Raw genomic sequence first — 23038 nt, 5'->3', positions numbered from 1 at the left:
AACTGTCCCCTTCTGCTTTTTCCCTCTCCGTTGTCTGAGTCAGGCAGCCACCAGCAGCCTGTGTTCCAGACAACTGCACATCATTTCTGGCTGCCGGAGAAAATAAAATATTTTATAATAACTTTTTGACAAGGCTGCTCTGAACTCTTCTGTGGATCGCGTGTGAACTGCCTGTGTATGTGGAAAGGGAGAGCAGAGGTTGTTCTGCTACAGGGTTGTGATGTTTTGAGTAATAGATGTCACTGGAAAGCTGTTTATAAAGTGAGATTTTTATAAAGTGAATCAAATCTTAAATTAAGAAGATGAGCTTACCATTGTCAAGGATCTGGAGTGAATCGTCCTGTCTGGGGTGATTTGGCGGGATAGGTACCAGCTGCTCAGAATAACATGCTTGTTGCTTGATTTTGTATATTTCATAAAAATCTAATTTATCTAAATTGGAAATTTTGATGATGTGACACCCTTATGCACGACCAAGGCTCTTTCCCAGGTGTGGCTATGTTGGGTGTGCATGGCAGGGTGACAGGTTCCATCTGGACCTGGGATAGAACCTGTGACCACATGTACAGAGGGTCTGTGGGAGCTGTTCCAGACGTATGTGGGGATCTTGGCCACACACCTGGCATCATGCCCGGCATATGACATCCGTTATCACATTTTCCCCTCCTTAAGTGATCAGCTGTTTCCATCCCTGTAAAGCTGTGTGGTTCCCACTCCAGCTGGATAAACACAAAGGCATATTTGGAGACAAAAGGCAGGAGGGGGGCCTGTGTTGGTCAAGCCTTTGTCCATCTCAAGCTAAGCAAAAATAAAGAGGGAGGCACTTACTGGCCCACGTGAAAGGTCTAGCAGATGAGCATGTTGTGGCTGGAACCAGCACTGGCAGTACTGTGAGTGGGACTTTTTTTCCTTCCTCTGGCCAGCTTTGCCTTGATTTCCCTTTGTGTTGGCTTCTCAGGCAGGTCTTCGCTGACAACCACAAAGGTGGCCTGACATGATTCGGTTTGGATGTGTTTGTCCCCCTAGAAGTCTGCAGTGTGGTGATATGGGGATTGTGGAGAGGTCATTAGGTCCCTGCGTACCCTCAGAGGGGGCTGATTCCTGTCTTCCTCTGGATACTGGTCTCAGCACATGATCTCTTTGTTCCACATGTGCTTCCGCCATGAGGTCCTCAGAGAGCGGGGCCAGGGTAGGTACCAGGCCCTTAAACCTCTAGGACTGTGAGACAAAAGAACCTCCTTACTTTAGGAAGCTCGCAGCCTTGGGAGTTTCATTATAGCAGCAGAAAATGGACCCTAGCATGGCTTCTAGTACTAGGAGCTGCAAGTACTGTGGTCCATGGTGTCCGTGGCTCAGGCACATTAAATTCTCTAAAAGGACATTGGTGGTCCTGCTTGGACATCCTGGGATGTCTCACTCTGTCCAAGGAGAAGAGTAGAGTAGGGCTGGCCATAGCTCCATGGGTGTTGCATGGTCCCCAAATGCAAAGAGACATCATGTTGTCAGGATGGGGCAATACTGCCCAGGTCCCCTTATGTGGCCTAAAGAATTTTGTCCATTTCTGCTATTTTCCTGTGGGCCAGACTCCTGGAGGGGCCTTTGTCCAAGGGTGGTTATACAGTGCTGCCCGATCCCCTCCTAGTTGCTTCCTCCCATTCTTATACGGGCAGTGGAAAGTCTCGTGCAAGCCAGGGCCATCCTTAAGTGAGCAGTTCTTTGCGTCTGTATTCTCACATGATGCCCAGCTGTACAAGTTCAGGTTGGCCCAGGTAACACAGAAGAGTGTTCTGTGCTTATTTTGGGCATTGGAAACATAGCAAGGCATAAGACTTTCTACTTAGCTCAAGCATGGGAAAAACCCAAATATTACTGCATTAACTGCTGTATCAGTTCGTATAGCTGTGTAACAAATCACCCAAATGTTTAGAGGCTTGGAGCTGCTCTTTTAATGTGATGTCCAATTCTGTGGGCCAGTGATTCAGGCACAGTGGAGATAGCTCTCTGGTGTGTGGGGAAGTCTTAAAGTCTGGGAGCTGGAGTGATCTGGAAATACCTTCATTCATGTGTTTGGCACTGAGTGTGGAGGGCTTGAAGGCTAGAACCTCCAGCGGGAGCATCTAGGCATGGCCTGTATGGCTCTGCTCTGCACAACATGGTGGTTAGCAGACTTCCATGGCTACTCAGGGCTCCGTGTGCAAGAGGTGCAGCAAGCAGGAACAGCCTCTGACCCTCCAGAGGATTTCTTCTGCTGTGCTTAACTGGCTGAAGCAGTCACAAGCCACCCAAGTTCGAGGGCAAGGGAGATAGACCCTGCTGCTCCATGTCAAAGAATTTGGGAACCTTTTTTTTTTTTTTTTTTTGTCTTTTTGAGACAGGGACTCACTGTGCAGTTCAGGCTGGCCTTGAGCTCACTTTGTAGCCCAGGCTGGTCTTGAACTCGTAATGGTCCTCCTGCCTCAGCCTCCTGAGTGCTAGGTGGGACCTTATTTAAAACCACCACAGCCCTCTATAATTTTGGGTAGGTGCCACTTCTAACAAGGAGTATCCCATTGCGTTGTGCAAAGGGATCAGAGATGACAAGAGGATAAACCCATTGCCACCACCAAAAGTGGGACGTTTAGCCTGCTTTAGAAGCTGGAGTCCACCAGCTGTGTGTGGGAACCCTAGACTAGGCCTTTGTGTCTGAGATGTGGCATAGTCACATTGAGTATTTTTAACCAGTCAACTGATTATAGCTTTATGGAGATAAAATTAACATTCAATGAATGGGACATATTTGATGAATTTGTCCGAATATACCAGTGAAACTGTCACCACCATCAAAATAATGAGCACAGTCTCCATCACCCCCAGGAGTCTGCTTATGCTCCTGCAGGCCTCTCCTGTGGGCCCTGTATTCTCCCTCAGCAGGAGCTGCTGATCTGATTTCCACCACTAAGTGGATTGCATTTGTGAAAGTTTTATATAAAGAGTCGTATAGTCATATCTTGTTGTCTCCTTTAAATTTACATTTATTTAAAAATGATATATAAAACACTTTTGCATATTAATGGGCTACCATGTAGTATTTCAATATATGAATACATTGAGTGGTGCTCAAGTCAGGGTAAACATATCTATCTCCTTGAGCACTGGTCATTTTCTCATGGTGAAAACATTCTAATTCCCTTCTTCTAGCTTTTTGAAGTACTGTATACAGTATAGTATTATTTTTTACAGTCATCCTACTATATTATGTCATACCAGGACATCTTACTCCTGTCTGTCTCTAACTTAGTACCACTGAGTGGTACTAAGTACCACTGATCAACTTTTCCCTACCCCTGCTTCTTTCTTTTTCTCTCCAACCTCAGGCAACCACCATTCTACTCTCAACTTCTATGGAGTCAACTTTTGTATGTTTCACTTATGAGCGAAAACATGTACCTGACTTTTGTGTTGGACATACTTCACTTAACATAGTGATCTCCATTTATCATTGTCATGGCAAATGTCAGGATTTCATTCTTTTTATGGCTGAATAGTTGTCCATGGTGTATATGTGTGTTAGTTTTCCATTACTGTGACAAAATACATGAGATAAATTAAAGGAGGAAAAATTTTTTTATGGTTCACAGTTTTAGAGGTTTTTGTCCATGGTCTGTTGGTTCCATTGCTTTTGGGCATGTGGCGAGGCAGAGCATCATGGCTGGGAGCACATGGTGAACAAAGATGCATATGTCATGTAGCTGTAAGAAAAAGAGAGGAAGGGACAGAGTGCCAATATCCACTTCAAATACATGCCCTCAGGGACCTAACTTCCTCTGCTAGGCTCCACCTCCTAAAGATTCCACCCCTTGCCAAAAACAACAAGCTATAGACCAAGCCCTTTATGGGCCTTTGGGGCACATTTAGTATCCAATCCATACGGATTTATTGCATTTTCTTTTTCCATTCATCAGTTGATAGACAGGGTGTTTCCTTATCTTCACTATTATGAATAGTGCTGTAATGACATGGGAGTGCAGGCAGCTCTTTGATAAACTGATGTTATTTTCTTTGGATATATATCCAGGAGTGGGATTACTGAATCATATGATAGTTATATTTTTAATTTCTTGAGGATCCCCCATACTGTTTTCTATAATGGCTTTGTATTCCCACTGAGAGTATTCATGGGTTCCTTTCTCTCTACATCCTCACTGCTGTTTCCTATCTTTATTTTTTTTTTCCATAATAGTCATTCTTACTGGGGTGAAGTGATAGCTTATTGTGTTTTTGATTTGCATTACTGTGATGCTTAGTGGTGTTGAGGCTATTTGTGTGTGTGCACACATGCATGCATGCCTGTGTGTGTTTGTGTGTTGGGGATTGAACCTAGGGAGTCATACATGCTACCCCAGTGTGCTTCCACTGAGCTAGTCCCCAACCCTGATGTTAGGCATTTTTGATAGACCTGTTTGCCATTTGTATGTGTTCTTTTGGGAAATATCTATTTAGGTCTATGATACATTTAAAAATTCTCCCTTCACCCTTTTGATTATTTCACTTCCTGACCAGAAGTTTTTAGGTTTAATGTAATCCCATTTGTCTGTTTTTCCTTTTATTTCTTGTGTTTTGGGGTCTTGTAAAAAAAATCTTTGTTCATTTCAGTGCCCTGAAACATTTCCCCTATGCTTTCTTCTAGTAGTTTCATAGTTTCATTTCAGGTCTGACATTTAAGTCTTTAATCTGTTTTGTGTTGACTTTTGCAGCTGAGAGAAAGGGGTCTAATTTATTTCATCATCGTTCTGCATATGGATATCTGATTTTCTCAACACCATTTATTGAAAAGATTGTCCTCTCTTCAATGCGTGTTTCTTTGTTAGAAATCAGTTGGCAGTGGATGTATGGGTTTACTTCTGTGGTCAGTATTCTGTTCCACTGGCTGTGTCTGTTTTATACCAATACCATGCTATTTTGATTATTACAGCTTTGTAGTATATTTTGAAGTCATGTAATACTGTAATTAATGCCTCTTCCTATGTCCTATTTGGTCAAGATGGCTTTCTCTATTCAGGGTTGGTGTGTGTGTGTGTGTGTGTGTGTGTGTGTGTGTGATTCTATACAAATTTTAGTTTTGTCTTTTTTTCTGTGAAGAATGTTATTGTTAATCTTGTAGAAATTGCATCAAATCTATAGATTGCTTTGAGGAATATATACATTTTAATAACATTAATTCTTTCAATTCATGATCGTGGGATATCTTTCCTTTATTTGGTGTCTTCTTCAATTTCTTTCATGCATGTTTGTAGTTTTTTTAATAGAGCTCTTTTGTGTCTTTGATTACATATATTCTTATTTTTATTTTTGTTATTGTTGTTAGCTACTGTAAATGAAGTTGCTTTCTTGATTCCCAGTTCATGTAATTCACTATTGTATAAAGAGCTACTGATTTTTATGTTAATTTTATATCCTGCAACTTTATTGAATTTAACTATTAGCTTTAATAGTTTTTTGGTGGAATGTTCAAATTCTTCTCTCCATAAGATCGTGCCCTCTGCAACCAGTGACAATTCAACAGTGACAATTTTTTCTTTTCCTGTTTGGATGCCATGTCTTTCTCTTGCCTGATTGTTCTATCTAGGATTTCCAGTACTGTGTTGAATGAAAGTGGTAAATATGGGCATTTTGTCTTATTTCAGAGCTTAGAGAAAAAACTTTTAGTTTTCCCCACTTCTGTTAACCGTTAGCCCTGTTTTTGGATTCATCTACATTGTTGTGTGTCTCAGTGTTCTGTTCCTTTTCATTGCTCAGTAGTGTTCCATCTCATGGGCAACTCAGTTTATCAATTGACCTATTAATTGACCTCTAGGTTGTTTCCTGGCAACTAGCAAGTCATCCTTCCCCCTGAAACCCACGGAATATTGAGAATCGCAAACATATAGAAAATTGAAGAAAATGGACATTTTGCTTACTATACAAGAAAATAGGTCTGGATTGATGAGGGCAGTCAGTTGCCTTTTCATAGCGGTAGAATCCTGCCTTTCTGAAGGATGGCGGAAGAAATTGTTGCTCACCTCTACTTTCTTCTCCTTGGCTCTGAGATTCTAGGGATTGATAGCACTTGAGGCAGTGGCCAGCACCCCCTTGGTTTGGCATTAGCCATTGCCTGGGTTGGGTGCTGAGAAGCCTGGTAGCAGGCGTGCTGCTGGTATTTTGGGTAGAAAAGATCTATGGATCGAGCTTCAGTGTCCCATCAATTCAGGATGTACAGCTCCAGCCCCTGGGGGAAGTGAGCGCTCCCTTGAGAGCCTGGCAGGGCTGACTAGGCCAATGCCTGGGAGACGCTGGGTATGTCTGCCCTCCGGCAGCAGATCTGTGATGGGACATCAGGAGGTCAATCCGAGGAGGCTGGTGTCCATACCTCACCCCGTGTCGGCACCCTGGGCTTCTTCTCAGTGGAATCTAGTAAATAGAGCAAACCCACTTGAGGACTCAGTGCAGATACCTTAGCCCAGGGGCAAGGGACCACCCAGGATATGCAGCAAAGGAACGTGCCTTTGAAAGGATTTATTTTAGGGATCAGATAAATGATAGGAACCTGGCAAGCTTAATGGGACGTAAGAAGATTGGGGTACCACAGAATGAAAAGTTGTACGGGCTGCAGTCAGATCTAAAAACAGCTTGAAATACGAGGAAGCCAGGCAAAATGAGCTTTACAAGATTTTTATGAAAGTTTGCTGCAGGTAAATGTAGATCCACAAAAGCGGCTCTAAGAGCAGACATGACATTGTCTACCTGAACTAACGCTGCGGAGAGTATGTATGTGAGACTTTCTCAGGAGGCCAGAGGAAGGAGGCTGGGGAGACAGAATGGGGTAGACATGGTTTGCAGAGAATAGGAATCTAATTTCAGAATCTTTGGAGTAGGAACCCTCGCCCTAAAGTAGAATAGACACATTGATTCAAGATTTATAATGAATGAAGACTCTCTGGAAGGTCTGCTTAAAAAAAAAAATCTCAGTTTCCAGGATAAAAGACTCACTGTGTTCCGATCAGAATTAATATACATAGACCCACAGTCACATTTATTCTGGCAAAATTGGTGCATTATAAGATTAAAGAGAAAAACACATAGTAGCATTCAAGCAGGCAAAACAGGTTACTCAAAAGAAACAGAACTCAGGCCTCAGAGTTGTCTGTGATACCAAGTCCCAGAAAGACGACAGAGACAAGAGGACAGTGTTGAGAGGAGAAATGGCTCTGCCCTAAGAATTTGACACTCACGCAAGTTATTGTCAGATGTGATGGCAACTGGCAGGTGCTCTTAGTTACAGAAGAGTTAGTTAGAGGCTCCGTACCCAAGAAGGATTGCTGTGAGACAGAGCCGCAGTTGATTTGTAGCTGAAGCAACAGGGAAGCCATGATATAAAGCACTGATATTGATGATTAAAATTGGCTTAGCATAGAGGTAGGCCTAATGATGCCAGTGTAATCCAAATGGAATGCAAAAACTTAGAGATTATGGGAAGATCAAAGACCTAAAGTTAAGAGCTGAAACCATCACACTCTTAGATAAAAACGTACAGTCTGTATAAATATTTGTGACCTTGGAGTACATAGTAGCTTCTTAGATATGATATCAAAAGCATAGCAACCAAAGAAAGTAGAAATGGTCATAATTTAAAAATCTTGTGCTTCCAGGGATATAATAAAGTGAAAAGATAACACACAATGAGAGAAAATTTCTCCAAATCATGTATTTGGTAAGAGACCCATGTGTAGGACATATAAAGAAGTCCTATAACTCAGTAATAAAAAGAAAATTAAATTTTTTGCTCAATTTAAAAATTGAGCAAAAACTCAAATTGACAGTTCTCCAAAGGAGATGAACACAGGGTCAGTAAGCACAGGGAAAGAAACTTAACATCGTTGGCCATCAGGGAAATACAAATTAAAATTACAGTGAGACACCATACCCACTTGAATTGTTATAATAGCAAGATGGACAAGAATGAGTATTGGTAGGGATTTAGAGTAATCAGAACCCTCATATGTTGCTGCTGGGACTATAAAATGATAGAACTGCTTTGGAAAATAGTGTGGCAGTTCCTGAAAGTTTTAGCACTGAGTTACTATGTGATCTAATAGTTCCACTCCTAATTTGTACCCAAGGGAAGGAAATGAAGCACTTGTCTATCTCAAGCCCGTCTCTGAATGTCCAGAGCTGCATTGTTGACAATAGCCAAAAAGTGGAAACAACTCTAACGTCCATTAACTTGTGTACAGTCACACAATGGAAGGAAGTGCTAATAGGTGCTGCATTATGGACAAACCTTGAAAACATGATGAGTGAAAGAAGCCAGCCTCAAAGATTGCTAATTATATGTTTGCCTGAAATGGCTGGAATAGGTAATTTATGGAGACAGGAAGTAGATATCCTATAGAGTGGCAGAGGGCAGAGGAAAAAGAGGAGTAATTGCTAATAAGTATGGTTTTTCTTTTTGGGTGATGAAATTGTTGTACAATTGTGTTCATGGGTGGATAAGTCTATGAATATTCTAAGAATCATTGAATTGTATACTTTAAGTGGGTGAATGCATAAATAAAACTTTATGAAAATTAAGGGAAGTTTTTTTTTTTTGAGACAATGCTTCACTATGTACTTCAGGCTGACCTTGAACTCACTATGTAGTTCAGGCTGACCTTGAAATCATGGCAGTCCTCCTGCCTCAGCCTCCTGAGTGCTGGGAAGACAGGCATGTGCCACCACTCTCGGCTTGTTTTTTGTTTTTGAAAGGAAGATGTAAAACACAGTATAATGCTTTAATAGTCATTTGCATATCAAGTTTACAAAATATTTATAAAAATATATTTATTATAAATATAAGCTGTATTTATAATAGAAGTGGATGATGATTTGGGAGGAAAAAAGATTTTAAGTTCTTCTTTGTACAAAAGGAAAAATCAAAGCTCTACTTTGTTCTTGGCATTAGTAATCGGAATGCTAAATAGATTAACTCATGCATGCATTTTATGATTGTGAAGATAATTTACTATTAGAATTTCCTACCCAGTTATTGGAGATGGTATACCTAATGTGATATAACTAACACAGGAGAAAAAAAACAGAAGGAATTTAAAACATGGAGATCGAACACTGTAAATTTTTATAATATAAAGACATTAAAATTCTCAGTGGAAAGATAAAAGACCCATAAGTGACATCAAGAAAGTTAATGTAAAAGCACAGGCAAAGATTTACACATCAAATATAAAAGGAGATAAAGCTGGGAAAGTACTTAATATAGTGCTACGAAAGTCTACTATGTTTCTCTTTGCTCTTTCATTCGCACAGTTTTACACTGTTGCCGAACAACTTCCAGGTACTAGGCTCCAGGTAGAGAGCTGTAGTCACTTTTCTCCTTGGTCTTCCCATATAGTGACGAGGTAACATTAAACCATTAAAAGTGTGCTATGGTGATGTGGATTAAAGGATTCAGGGGAGGCCTCTTTGTGGAAGTCAAGTTTGAATTAGGTGACTGTTAGGGAAAAGAGCACAGGTCCAAAGGCCAGGGTCTGGGACAGGGGCCATGTCTGAATTTGTGAAGGAGTGTAATAAGGTGGTAGCTTCCTAGATGGAGTTTAGAGGAATCCACAGGGCAGCACAGGGAGCCCCCAGCAAATCGGAAGGGAGAGGCTCTGTGAAGCTATGAGTTGCCTAGCATGGGCTTCCTCTCCACTGCTCGGCTGGCTTGCTCCCCTGCATGGCTGCAGGCCGTCACGGCTGCTGGGAAGGCAAGCATTTGAGAAATGGCTGGCCTGGCTGTGGAGGAGCAGTGCTCCTCCTGTAACCCAGTGCAGTGCGCGAAGGCTGGGAGTGGGAACCCGGAGGTCAGAGTTGCCATGGCACCAGAAGGTGCACAGCCATACTTGGGTGATAGGGCCTCCCTAGAAGGTCCTTTTGCCACTGAGGGTCCTTGGCGTTTGGGAAGCAGGTTCCTTCGGGAAAGAATCACATTCTAGAGCTGGGTCTGGGCCCACAGAGGAGGCTTCTGACTTCTCTCCCCAGCCTGAGCCCTGTCAGTCAGTTACTTCCGCCCTCTCCCCGTATCCTGGGGGACAGGAGCGCCTGTGAAAAACTCCAGAACCCCTCAGAAGAGTCAGAGACACCAGATTGGAAACACCTCCAGCCATACTGTGGTATTTGACATAGCTGGAAGAACCCCTGACCTCCAAGAGCCTTACAAAGCCACGGATGTGTTTTCTCCTGAGCCTCTGAAAAGGGGACTGAAAGATCCTTTCATTCTTTTGTTTGTTTATTCATGTACTTCATCTTCTCATTATTTTATTAAGAAACAATGACTGAATATCTACTGTGGGCTCTCCTCACTGTCGGAGGTCAAAGGCAAGAAGGGGCCTTCCCTTCCTCTGACACCAGCCGCTTGGGGAGGGACCAACCGGCCACCCACCCCAGCTGGCCTCCATAGGGCACGCAGTGCTCTGGGGCCTGGGGATGAGAGCCTTTGGCTTTGGTTTAGTGTTAAAGTGGTGAAGTTGAGGAGTTTGAGTTCCTGGCCTCTTTGTAAGGGTGGAGGAATTTCTGAGCTGTCTGAAGCTGCTTCTACTTCCTTGTCAAGGATGAAAGACCATCTGTCCAAAGAAACAATACCCAGGATCCCGACAGGGGATTCCAGGTGCAGAGAACAGGAAGATTTTTTTTTTCAGACTTTTGTTTGTCCTGCCTTGCTCTGGTTGAAACATGAACACGTTAATTAATTTCTTCCCCCAAGCTGTGTGTTCGCAGAATGTTCTTTTTTTTTTTTCCTCTTCCATCAATTTAGAAGATAAAACTGTCAAGCCCTGGTTGGCTAGTGTAATCTTTGAGCAGCAGCCCACGCTGCAAAGTGGTGGTGAAAGCACGTGATAATTCCATGCACTGCTGTTTGTTTTTTTCCCGTTTGCCAAATGTACCTGAGTGGGGCTGAGATGAGGGCTGCTCCCGTGACGCGCCACCTGGTGCTGACCCGGTGGTTCGCGGCCCTGCAACGCCCAGGCATGCCGAGGTGAACTGCCCTGCCAGGCTTCTCCAGGACAAGAGACAGATGATCTGTTGTGTGTTTACCTGTGTCCGCCAAATTTACATGCGGAAGCCCTAATTCCCAGAGCCTGGGAATGTAACTGTATTTGCAGTTAGAATTTTTCTAGAAGTTGTCAGGCTAAAATGAGGTCACAAGGGTGGGCCTTCATCTGACTGGTGTCCTCCGAGCAGCCAGAAGTTTGGACCTAGTCACGCACACACCACAAGAGACACAGGGAGAACACGGCTCCTTGGTGGGGCACACGAGGAGCAAAGGCCTAGAGCAGAAGGAGCCACCGGGGCCAACGCCTGACCTTGGGCAGCTACCCTCCCGAACTGTGAGAAAATAAATGTCTGTGGCTTACACTGCCAGCCTGTGGTTCTTTATGGCAGCCTTAGCAAAATAATAGTTTCTTTTATAAGTGCATTTAATATTTATTAGAGGTAGAGAGTAAGGTTTAAGATTGGTGTAAAATTAACCAGAAAACACGCCGTCTTGCCTTATTCTTGGTACCCTCGGCCGGCCAGGCTGAAGCCTTCTATTGAGAATCTCAGTGTCTCTTCCAAAATGATACTAACTTGGGTGTCCGTTCTCCTCCCACCGTCCCTTCCCACCATGCAGCTTTGCTCTTTCCCAGTGCAGTGAGCATGCCGCAGCTCCCTTCTTCATACGTGCGTGTGTGTTTGGCTTTGGGGGTCAAACCCTGGACTATGACCCTGAGCTGTACCCTAAGCCCTTTCAAAATTTTTTTCATTTTGAGCCAAGCTGGGTGGGGCATGCCTGTCATCCCAGCACCCTAGGCTGCTGAGTCAGGAAGATTGCAAGTTCCATCCTAGCCAGGGCAATTTAAGGAGACCCTGTCTCAAAAGAGAGCTGGGAATGTAGCTTAGTGTAAAGGTCCTGAACTCAATCCCCACTATCAAAATTTAAAAAATTTTTTGAGACAAGGTCTTGCTAAATCACTGAGTTTCCCAGGCTGGACCTGAAATTTTGATCCTCCTGCCTCTGCCTCCCAGAGTACTGGGATTACAGGCATGTACCATTGTGTCATGCCTGGCTGTTCTCTTCCTTCCTCCACTGGAAGCCAGCTTTTCCTAGGGGGTCAGGGCCATTTCTCAGATGTGTGTTCCCAGTGCGTCTTCTACCTGGGGTGTGTTTATAGGATCATTGAGTTTCTCCTCACTGTCTCTTTCCCCTGCGTGCAGCGCTCAGCACAGGGCATGCTGCATGAGCAACTGTTGTCTTTCCCCAACTGGTAGCAGGAGCTTTGTTCTTCCTAGTTGGATGTCTAGGGGCTGCCATCTGCGAATGCAACTGCAGGTCGTGAGTGAGGGTAGCAGTCCCCTGTGGGCCTGGTTTCCTCATCCAGCCCGTGTTTTCCCTCTCGGAGAACTCTTCATTCGCTCTGCCTCCTTCTAGTGCCATTCCCTTGTCTCCCTTTCCCAGAGCTCTCCAGAGTTTGCACCCTCTCCGCACCTCTTAAATATGTGATCCACCCTCTCGGATCCGATTTTAGTCCCTGTCCTCTCCAGGTGCTCCTGCTGAGACCTCCAGTGGCCTCACTTTGGGCTAACCCAGTCTTCTTTTCTGCCCCTCTGCTGCTGTGGAGGTACTGAGTGGCCTTCCCTCCTGAGACTTCATCTTCCCTGGCATCCTGTGCCAGGATGCTCTACTTACCTCTGCCCCTTGGGCCTCTTTGTCTCTCTCTCTGTCTCTCTCTGTCTCTCACAGGCTCACTCTTCTATGTATCCAACCATGTGCTTTTCACATCCCTGAAGGATTAGGGCTGGGGGTGACTGATGATTCTTGAGTGCCTGCTTCCGGTCTTGCCTTTGCCCTTGAGCACCAAGTCTGCACGCAAAGCAGGCAGCCAGCCTTATATGTCCACTTGGGTACTTCAAGAGCACCTGAAACTTCCCCAGGCCAAGGCCTAAGTGCTTTTCTTCACCTGACTGGTGTGCTTGACTCTGTGACCAGCCTCATCATTCATCAAGCAATGAAGGAGCCACAAACCAAGAGTCACCCTTCACAGCCCTTCTTGTTCACCCTAGCAGTCCTGGTGTTTTTAGTTCCTTCCACCTGTGAGTCCCTCCTGAAGCTGTTTCTTTCTACCTGCAGTTGCCCTGCTTGTCCAGATGCCCTCCCGTCACTTGGGCTATTGCAGTGCTGGTGGTGGTGGTCTATCTGGTGTCCCGCACCTCAGGAATCTACAGCAGCCAGAGTGATGCCTTTGGAATGCAAGCCCTAGGTAGCATGCCCCACTCCCTTCTCCCTCCGAGGCCCTTGTACGTGCTGTCCCCACTGCCTGGATGACACCTAGCATCTCTCCCCTGTCCACCTGGTCAGCTCATCCTTCTGTCTTGGCCTGTGCGTTGCTTCCTTGGGCAGCCTCTTTGGGACTCCCCTGCTATGGTTTGGACATTGCTTAATTGTGTCAGCAGCGTCTCAGGTCTGTTTTAATTGAAGGCTTGGTCACAGTTGTGCTGTTGGGGGATGGTGGAGCCCTTGACAGTGGGCCAAGTGCGAGGTCTTTAAATCAGTCGGAGTCTGTCTTCTAAAGGGCTTGTGGGGCCTTCACCCAGCCTCTCCCTGCTTTGCTCTCAGATGTCCCATCTGCCACCCCACCAGAACTGAGCCAGTGAAGCTCTTATGCTTTTGAAGCTCCAAAACTGTGACTAAATAAACCTTTTTGCTTTCTAAAGTTAGGTGCCTCAGATATTTCATTGTAGTAATGCAAAGATGGCTAATACATCTCCAATGTAAACTGGGCTCTGTCTTTACATTCTCTGAATATTTGTTGACTGAATATCTTGAGTCTATCCTACAGACAGTGGATCCTGGCTGTCTCGCATCTCCATGGCTGTCACCATGAGTGGAAAGGTCTCTCTGGGCCAGCTTGCCTCCCCATGACCTTGCCGTCTTCCAGGGTGCAGATGTGGGTCACAGCTCTTGCCTAGGGTAGGGTCCGCTTTTGGGCTTCAAAGTCGTTTGGAATCTTAACCACACACACACACAAATTCTTTTATTTTCCACCTTTCTTTGTAAAAAATTTGCAAGAAAAAGGAACCTTTTATAAAAATGACTTGGCCTTGGGAGAAGGTATTTAGAGAATTCATACTTGGAAAGCAAAACTTTTTTTTTTTTTTTTGGAAAGAAAACAAAAGAGAAGGCCATTATTTCTCAAGGATGTTGGATTTATGCAGCTGCTGGAAACCTCACCTGGCTGGGAACCCAGCAGCACATTTGGACTTATTGTTTCCAATCAAAAAGGTGGTTTTTCTATAAACAGACCCTTTGCTCTGGTTAAAGAAAAAAATGGTCAGAAAGTTGTTTTCTTGGACCTGAGAATTTTGTTGGAAAACACCATGTTTGTGTGTGTGTGTGTGTGTGTGTGTGTGTGTGTGTACGTGTGTACTTTAAAACTACACCTGGAAACTTGCTACCAGAGCCCTGTATGGCTTCTCCTTTCTTCTTCTGGTACTTCTCCCACATCGACACTAAATCTGTAGGGCATTGCCCTGGCTCCTGGGATGTGGCCATGACAGGTTGTCAAGAAATCAGTGGCATACCTTAGCACTTGGGTTGGGTTTCCATTGTAGCCACCCTACTGATTGGTTTCTGTTAAATGGTAACCCAGAATATGGGTCATCATCCCTGTCTGTGGCAGTGTTCTGCTATGTTGAAATGCACATACAATATACCAACATTTCTGTGATTAAAAAACAAAAATCAATCCTTAGCTCCAGAACTTGGAAGAATCCTTGAAGCTTGAATGAACTATAGAAAGGAGGTTAAAAGATGGACTGTTCTTCACTTTAGTCTATATGAGTTTGTATCTGGCTGGGAAAACTGGAGCCACGCTAGGTATTTCTTACAGAGGAAGTTAATGCAGGGACTTGGGATTGAACAATGTCTGAATGAGCCAACGAAAAGCTGAGGAAAGCTGAGGAATGGCTGTTACCCTAGCCCTGGGAAAGTTAAAGGGAACAGATGAATTTCTAGGATGGGGGCTGGGCCTCAGACTTTTGTGGGGATACCAAGACATCAAGCTAGGGTCCACAGCTATACTTCTGAGAGGGGCTGGTTTACACCATGAGCTGGAGGTTGTCTAGCACCATGGGAAGAGTTGATCCACTAAACTGAAAACCAAGGAGCACCCTTCCTCCTGCTGCCCACCTTCCAGCCTGCCTCTAGCCCCCTCAGTGGGCAGAGCTGAACAGGAAGCCAGCAGAGAGAATTCTGGGAAATGTAGTTTGCACGCCCCCCACCCCCCAACACCAGCATCCAAGGATGGAGCATAGAACTGGGAGGAGAGAGAAAACAGGCAAATAACTAGTACTCAGAGACCTGTGCTTTAAGTGGCACTTTTAAGGGTGTTAAGGTGAGGCCTGACTGAACACTCAGGGCTCCAGATTCCCAAACTGAAGATGCTTTTAACTACACATCTCTGATTCTTATTTTAGAAAGTCAGTGGTAGAAGACAATGGGGTGATTAGATGTGCCAGAGAAACCATACGCGTTCTCCTTTCGGGAGCAGTGATGGCTTTGCTACTCTGAACAAGGGCTGGAGTGGCTAGTTGGGAGGGTTCAAGGGTCGTTATACCAAAAGCCTGGCTGTGGCAGGAGTTACCCTTCCCCCAAAGAGGAAGACACATACTGTTTTCCATTTTGCTGAAAAACATTTGATTTTCATTTTTCCTACCTACATGAAAATCCACTGATGTTTCATGGTGTCTTGGTTACTTTTCTGTCGTTGCTGGGACAAAATACCTGACGCCCAAAATTAAGGAAGGAAAGGTTTATTTCGCTTACAGTTTGTGGAGGTTTCAGGCCGTACTTGGCAAGTTACAAGGCAGAGTGGCACATGGCAGAGGGCTATAGCTCAGGGCGGCAGAACACAGCAAAGCAACAACACAAAAGCCAGGAATGGCCGCAAGCAGCCTCTTTTCTCTCCCTTACATATGCAAACTATCCACCCCAGGGCGGGTGCAGCTCTCACACCCATAACCAATCAAACTCTAAAAGCCTGCCCCATGACTGCATGAGGCTTTGGAGGGACACGCAGACACAAACCATAACACATGGTTTAGCTGATTTCATGTGCAGTTATGTTTTATGTTCTTTTGTGTTTCTGGTGATTAAATCCCCCTCATCCTCCCACCCCACTGAATGAACATCAGGATGGGATACTGAGCAGGAGTTATAAGCCACTCTTCTGCCCCTTTGGAAACTGTTACTTTTATATTAATCCCAATTTATTCTGTGTGATTGTGGGTAGCCTTACAGAAATTCTTTTATGGCCACTGTCCAGTGGGACATATGGAAGCCAACAAGTTGGTTGGCGACTGTCTAGACCAGAGGTTCTGGCCATGGATAATGTGACAAATCAGCCCCTTAAGGTGCATAAAAGCATCCAGCCTTGCTGTTGGTCTCTGAGCCATGCAAAATTTTCAAGTTAGTATTTTGACCCTCATAGTTCACGGAACAAGTTCACAGGGTAGAAGTTCCTAATAATAAAATAATAAATAAAAAGTAATAAAAGTTCCTAATAGTTCACATCATGATATTGATGGAAACAACGCTAGCAGCATGATTTGGACTTAGGTATCTGACCCTGGGTTAAGGCTGAGCGAGGTCTTTGAGGTACTCCCCAACCTGGGATGGACTAGTTACCCTTGGGCTTTACAGGTGAGGAAGGCCTGGAGGTCAAGGGCAGATTCCGAAGGACTGTGTCAGATGTCATCACTGCACGCCTGACACTGGTTTGGCTGCCGCCGCCTCAAGGGGAGGAAGCAACTTGTGAGACTTCCACTGCAGGACATTTGTTAAGTTCACTAAAAATCCTATTTTGAATGAGGAATTTCAAAGAGTTTTGAAGAGTTGATTCAGCTCAGTATTCTATTGTCTACCGCGCAGCGCTAGGTGCTGTGGTGGAGTCTGTCTTGGTATTTTTATTTTAGAAGTTAGTGTTAGGAAAACACTTCTTCCTTGAGGGGGCGTGGGAGCCTTCCTTCCACTGGAAGAGACCCACAACACCAGCCATCTGGTGTGGTTACCTTTCCCTTCTGGTTTCTGGAAACGCAGAACCAGAGTCGAAGGCAGAACAGACGGTGGTAGGAGTGCAGTCAGCCAGGTTAGTTAGGGGCCTGGGCAGAGGGTCTAGCAGACCCCTTCCTGCCTAGTATGCTGATGGGTAGCCCCAGGGTACAGCTGGGACTCTGCTCTGTGTGTGGCCACAGGTCTCCCCTGGTACTGGGAATTGAACTCAGGGCCTTTGCCCTGACCTACATCCCCAGCCCTTCTTTTATTTTGAGTCAGAGTCTTGTTAAAATTCTAAGTTTCCCAGCTGGGCCTGAATTTGCAGTCCTCCTGCCTTAGACTCTCCCAGAGTGCTGGGATTGCAGGCATGTACCACGGTGCCTGGCTTATGCTGATTTTTATCACCATACTGAAATGGATTGACCCTTTTTTGATATATATGGATTTGCTTTGCTTTTTCATTTCTCTTTCTGTCTGATTTTATTTCCTCTGTAATTTGATATGAGGTGCCTTAAATCTGTGGGAAGAGGTAACCCATGAGAGTTCTCAGGGTCTTTTCTTGCTCTGTGACCCCATGCTGCCCGTGCAACATTCCATCTCCTGGAGCTGGTGTACCTTGGTCAGTTCCACCCCAAGTCTGTGCTGTAAGGTGAGCAGGAGGAACAGGTGGCCTCCCTCTTCCCGAGGGGGAGTTCTTTGCAGCATGCTGCAATGGGGCCTAGGGTGCTGATGGGATCCTCCTTGCCCTGCCCACAGAAAAGCTGGGGAAAACCTATGGTTCGTGTGGCTGGAGCCTTCCTCAGAAGTGCTGGGCTGTGCTGGTCTGTTCCTTTGTGTGCCCACAGCGAAGACATGTTTTACACCTGGCCTTGGAGTGCTGATGTGGGAAATATCTGTAATTGACTTCAAGTTCCGTGTTCATCTTCCCTTTAATTCTGTCAGCATATTGAACCCAGGTACCTAGCTCCTGTGGGTAGCATTGGTCTTCAGTGTCTTGGCCTGAAGCATTCTGTGCTTGCCCCCAAGACACTCAGTGTCCTTAGACTCTTGCCTTTATTTTCTTCACTTTGTCTTCCCTGCCCTCTAATTTGCTTGTACAACAAAAGGTACCTCAAGAACATCGCTGGGTATGGCATTAGGGAGCCCAGAGACATGAGGATCTTATGTAGCAGGAAGTAGAGGAATTCAGGGAGGAGTTTCACACCAAATATCTGGTGATCTATGTGATTTTTCCCTAGGAAATACCTAAATACCCTTTTTTTGTTTGCTTTTGTTTTAGTTGCTGAGGATGGAACCCAGGGACTTGGGCACGCTAGACAAGTGCTCTCCCACTGAACTACACTCCCTGCCTGATACTGTTCTGTTTTTATAGTAAGGTGTATTTTTCCATATAGAGTTTGAAAATTCATAATTGAAATTTTTAGTTTGCCAAAAGCAAAGTTGGTAACTACAGTGACCATTTGTGTGTTTTTTTAAGCATCTTCAACAGTCCCCAGGGTTTTAGAATAAATCATAATTTGAATGTTCTACAAGTACATTAAAAAGGCCCTTTATGTCTGCCTTGTCTTTTTCTCTTCCTTATTTTGTTCCAAAAGGCTGTGGGGTGTCTTACGTAAAACAGATATAAAATTGTCTATTTTAATGGAGAATTGAAGCAAAGGGAAAATAAATGGAAAAAAAAAGAAAGCCAGGTTTTTATGATCTCCCAAGTCAGTACCCACTCCAGCATATGCTGCTGGCCGAAGAGACTGCAGGGCTCGGCTCCAGGAATGGCCCCAGGTGTCTGTGACAGTCACAGAGGGCTCATGGCTGGCGTGAAGTGGTGTGTCCTCAAGGGGGGTGAAGGCCACCACCCGTCTTGCTCCCACAGTGGCTGGAAGCAGTGATGAGAACCGCGCGGCCACACACGTGCCTGCCTGCGCTCAGGGAGCTCGAACACGGTGCTTGTGTGACCTTGAGGTTGGTGGTTTTCTCTTTCCAGGGTGCGTATAGTCTGTGAACGCTGCGTTTCTGAGATTATTAGGGTATGTTTCTGTAGCATAGGGAGTTAAAGATACAAATGCATGTGGTGGTCTCTCTACAGGGCAGGAGTGGCTGTGGATCATGGTGGCCATGAGACACATCGGTGGAGGGTTTGATGACAGCAAGTGGAGAGGGAAGGAAGAGCAAGGTTCCTTCCACTCCACTCTCTGCGTCCTTGTTCCTGTCCCCCACCCCAAGATGGACACCCTTGTGAGAAGGGAATGCAGGTCCACGGTCTCCTGTCTCCAGCCCCCAAGTCCAGGGTTTTGTGGAGTGGTGGTCACCAGGGTAGGGAGGGGAGGATGGAGCGAGGTTAGGCAGCAGATGCCAAAATACAGTTGGACAAGTCAAGGGAGTTAGCTGGTCCCGCGGGCGGATGGCAAAGCCCTTGCTTGGGGAGCATCACAGCTGTGACTTTCAAATGGAAATGAGGAGGCTCTTGACAAATTCCAGGCGGGGTGGTTGGCCAGACCCAAGCACACAGAGACTAAATTTGGACCTTGCTTCCTCTTCTCCTTTCCTTGTATCCGCGGATAACTGAGTTGGTGAGCGTGGACGGAGGTTGGTAGGTTCCAGCGCAGGCCTCTTCTCTTCTGCCATGTGCACAGGCAGTGCCTCCTCCGTTCTGCCTTAGACCCGGCCTTCCCCTTCTCGTTCCAACGCTGGAGTGCAGAGGGCTGGGTGGGAGCTGTACCTGGCAAGACATCCACATTCACCTTTCCGTTCTGCGCTGCTCGGATCAATAGGGTGGTGTGCTTTGCTCCTCGTCCTCAGGCATGTTTTGCTTCTGTTTTATGGCTGATATTTTGAAAGTGACTTCTGCATTTTTCTCAAACTCACTGATATTTCTTTAAATAAATTACTGCTCTGTCATTATATACATTTTGAAAATACACAGAAAAAGGAAAATGAAGATCATACATTACCCACTGTTAACACTTTAATTCTTCCTCAGTTTATTCTTATCTTTGGAGTCTGAAAATACTTGTGCATGCTGTGTTTCTGCACAGTTGGGCTCTGACTGAATATATGGATTTAGATCTGTTTACCTGGATCAGTGTATGTTCACAGATGTGCTTTTAATGGCTTTCTACCTTTTTATTTCATCCATTGTTGGCTTAGTCAGTGGCTAAATATTTCAGTTGTTTTCTACTTTTTTCATAATTATAAGTTACATGGAGCAGCACATTCTTGTCTGTAAAGTACAGTACATGTCTCAGATTATGTCATAGTCTGTGGTCTGTCTTATTGTGTGTACAGTGGAGCAGAGTTTTATCCATGTAGGTTACGCTAGAATGGAAATAATAACTCCCACATTAAAGAGCTGCTTCCTATTCACATTTGGATTCTGAGAGTACATTCCATGCATCCCAGCCTGTCTTGTAGCTGAGAGACACGCCAGTCTTCACTCGGCAGCTTTGAACAGTCAGAGGCAGGGTTCGCTTTTTTCTTTTCTAAGTGGGGACCAAACCCTGGGGCATCCCATCACTGAACTACATCCCCAGCGCTTTTAAATTTTTACTTAGAGACAATCTCATCAACTTGCTCAGGCTGGCTCCAAACGTGCGATCCTCCTGCCTCAGCCACCTGAGTAGCTGGGATTACACATATGCACCATTAAGGGTCCCCTGCTTAGACTTGGGCTCTTTAATCAATGCCAACGCCGCTTTGTCAGAATAAGATCTTATAGGGAAATAGTTTATCTGAAAAGTCAACAGAGGATTTCCACGCATTTACTGACAAGCCTTCCCTGTGGTAAGGAAGGAGTGAACTTGCATCATAGTTTGAATATGTATGAGTTTTTAAATTGTGGTTTTATTTATTTTTCTTAGTTTGTATTTAAATTTTCAAAAAAATTTTCAACAGTGGCTTTAAGGCCATTCTAAAAATGCAGCTCTTTCTGTATAAGAGCCTGGAAGTATAGGACAAGGACCCCGGCCCCTCGCCCATGACTGAGTACTACCTCCCAGCACATGTCCTGGCTTCGGTCATCAGCAGGGGTTGCGCCTTCCAGTGCCGTACCCTGTTTCTGTCCTCTTGGTCCAAGGAGCTCTCAGATCCCACGCCTGGGGTCCAGGCTTCCTGTTCCCCTGCTCACAGTGTGGGACTGTCCCCTCGCCCTGAAGGGACAGCTTTCACTTCAGTCATCTTTGGCCCCCTTCCCTCCTTGGGTGTGAGCCCCTTTTGATGTCCAGGTTCCCCAGCTCTTTCCCTTCTGCCACCCTGGCTGGTGGCCTCAGGCTCACCCATGTGACCATAGAGGTCCATGGGCATGGAGACGAGGGGCAGCCTGTGCTCGGGGAGCCTCCACAGACGGACTTCGTGTGTACAGTTTTGGGGATGAGTAGGCCAAAGACTACACAAGTGTCTCCATTGTTTTCTAGAGAAGAAGACGCCCAGAAAGGCCAGGCCGTCCCGGGTGTGGCGGGAGCGGAGGAACGCCATCCGGCTCACCAGCGAGCACACGGTGGAGACCCTGGTGGTGGCGGACGCCAACATGGTGCAGTACCATGGGGCAGAGGCTGCGCAGAGGTTCATCCTCACTGTCATGAATATGGTGAGTGTGGGTCCTGTGTTCTTCTCCAGGGATGCTCTGGAAGCAGGCGCCACAGCCTCCTGTCAGACACAGCAACAGCTGGCTGGGGGACGGCGTGTGTGGCATTGTGAACCTGGGCATCTGGGGCGGTGGAGCAGTGGGCATCAGTGTGTTCAGCAGGCTGCGCACCCTGAGGTGGTTAAGTGCCAGATCGCCTGGTGATGGTGACCCGAGCACTCATGACCAGAACGCTTCATAAGACCTTTGCTCTGCATGAGCCTCATGCCAAGGGGTGGTCAGAGTTGAGGTAGTCCCAGGTCTGGGCTCTAAGCAATCAACAGTCTAGCAGGAGGAATCAGAATCCAGCTTTAATGGAAAAGAGTTTCTTATGTGCCTGAGAGCCTGTGGGAAGCTGGGAAACTATTTATCAATTTGAGGGAACCGCTGGGCGTGTGGCGCACGCCTGTAATCCCAGCACTCGGGAGGCTGAGGTAGGATTGTTGCAAGTTCGAAGCCAGCCTGGGCTAAACAAAGCATCATGTTACCATAGAAACACATGCAGGGACCACTGGGGTCCAGGTAAGGAGCTGGCTGGTGATCATCTGGTAACATGGAGGTGTCGTGAAAGAGCAGACCTTGTTTAGAGAGGGAGTAGGTGCTGGATAGGTTGGGGGTGTGGGTGGGGAGTCACAGAGTGGGTGCAGCAAATGTGAGGCCTGAGAGTTTAGCAGCTCCATTAGGAGAAGGTAGATGGCATGAATAGGGTGCACAGAGTGGAGGATCCTTAAGGGTGTGGGTGCGTATGTGGACAGGGTTGGGGGGAGGATGGGTAAGTCATCCTGAGGCGTGGGGCTTATTCCAAGGAGCAGCAGGACCCTCTCAGGGGAGCGGAATGATATATCTAGATCCATGATTGAAGGAAGTCCCTGAGTTGCTGTGCACAGGGTGGACTGGAGTGGGAAGCAGTGAGTGGAAACGTCGGGAATGTGTGGGTACGGAAGAAGGTCTGAAATAAGAGGCAGGAGTGGGCATGGGGGAGGTGCTGGGAGGAAGCGGAAACAGGTACATGGCAGGATGTGGAGGGGGTTGGACGAACAGGAGGAAGAGGCAGATGTGGGGACTTGAAGCTGGGAGCCTGGGTGGATGCTGGAGGTACTGACTGAGCAAAGGAGGAGCGGAGTGTTTGCGGTCTTGGGGAAGATTTCCATCCTAGCAAGCTGAACTCTAGGTGAGCGATCGGGATGGCAGACTTCACTGGAAAGAGGAAGTGGGGCTTTTCAGCTCGGAGCTGGTAGTGCGAGCTGTGGACATGGCCAGCGTTTTCCGCGGGAGCATCTGTGTGAGTGGAGAAGGTGGCCAGAGACAGCCTGTGGAGCATCAGGCCGAGGGCTGCGGGCTCC

The 23038-nt window shown here is 46.0% G+C and overlaps 1 protein-coding gene across 2 annotated transcripts in view; it reads left to right on the top strand.

Moving 5' to 3' along the window:
* The window catches only part of Adamts17 (ADAM metallopeptidase with thrombospondin type 1 motif, 17), a gene marked incomplete in the record, with an annotated part of 306761 nt that overhangs the window by 25768 nt on the left and 257955 nt on the right, over nt 1-23038 (top strand). For both annotated transcript variants that reach the window (XM_013512523.1, XM_013512522.1), the window contains 1 exon segment: nt 21487-21659. In XM_013512523.1, coding sequence (XP_013367977.1) covers nt 21487-21659 — 173 coding nt within the window.

The sequence above is a fragment of the Chinchilla lanigera genome, unplaced genomic scaffold (genome assembly GCF_000276665.1).
Source record: "Chinchilla lanigera isolate Chin_1 unplaced genomic scaffold, ChiLan1.0 scaffold00015, whole genome shotgun sequence".
Lineage (NCBI taxonomy): Eukaryota > Metazoa > Chordata > Mammalia > Rodentia > Chinchillidae > Chinchilla > Chinchilla lanigera.
The sequence above is the reverse complement of the archived record's forward strand: the minus strand, read 5'-3'. Positions and strand labels throughout refer to the sequence as shown.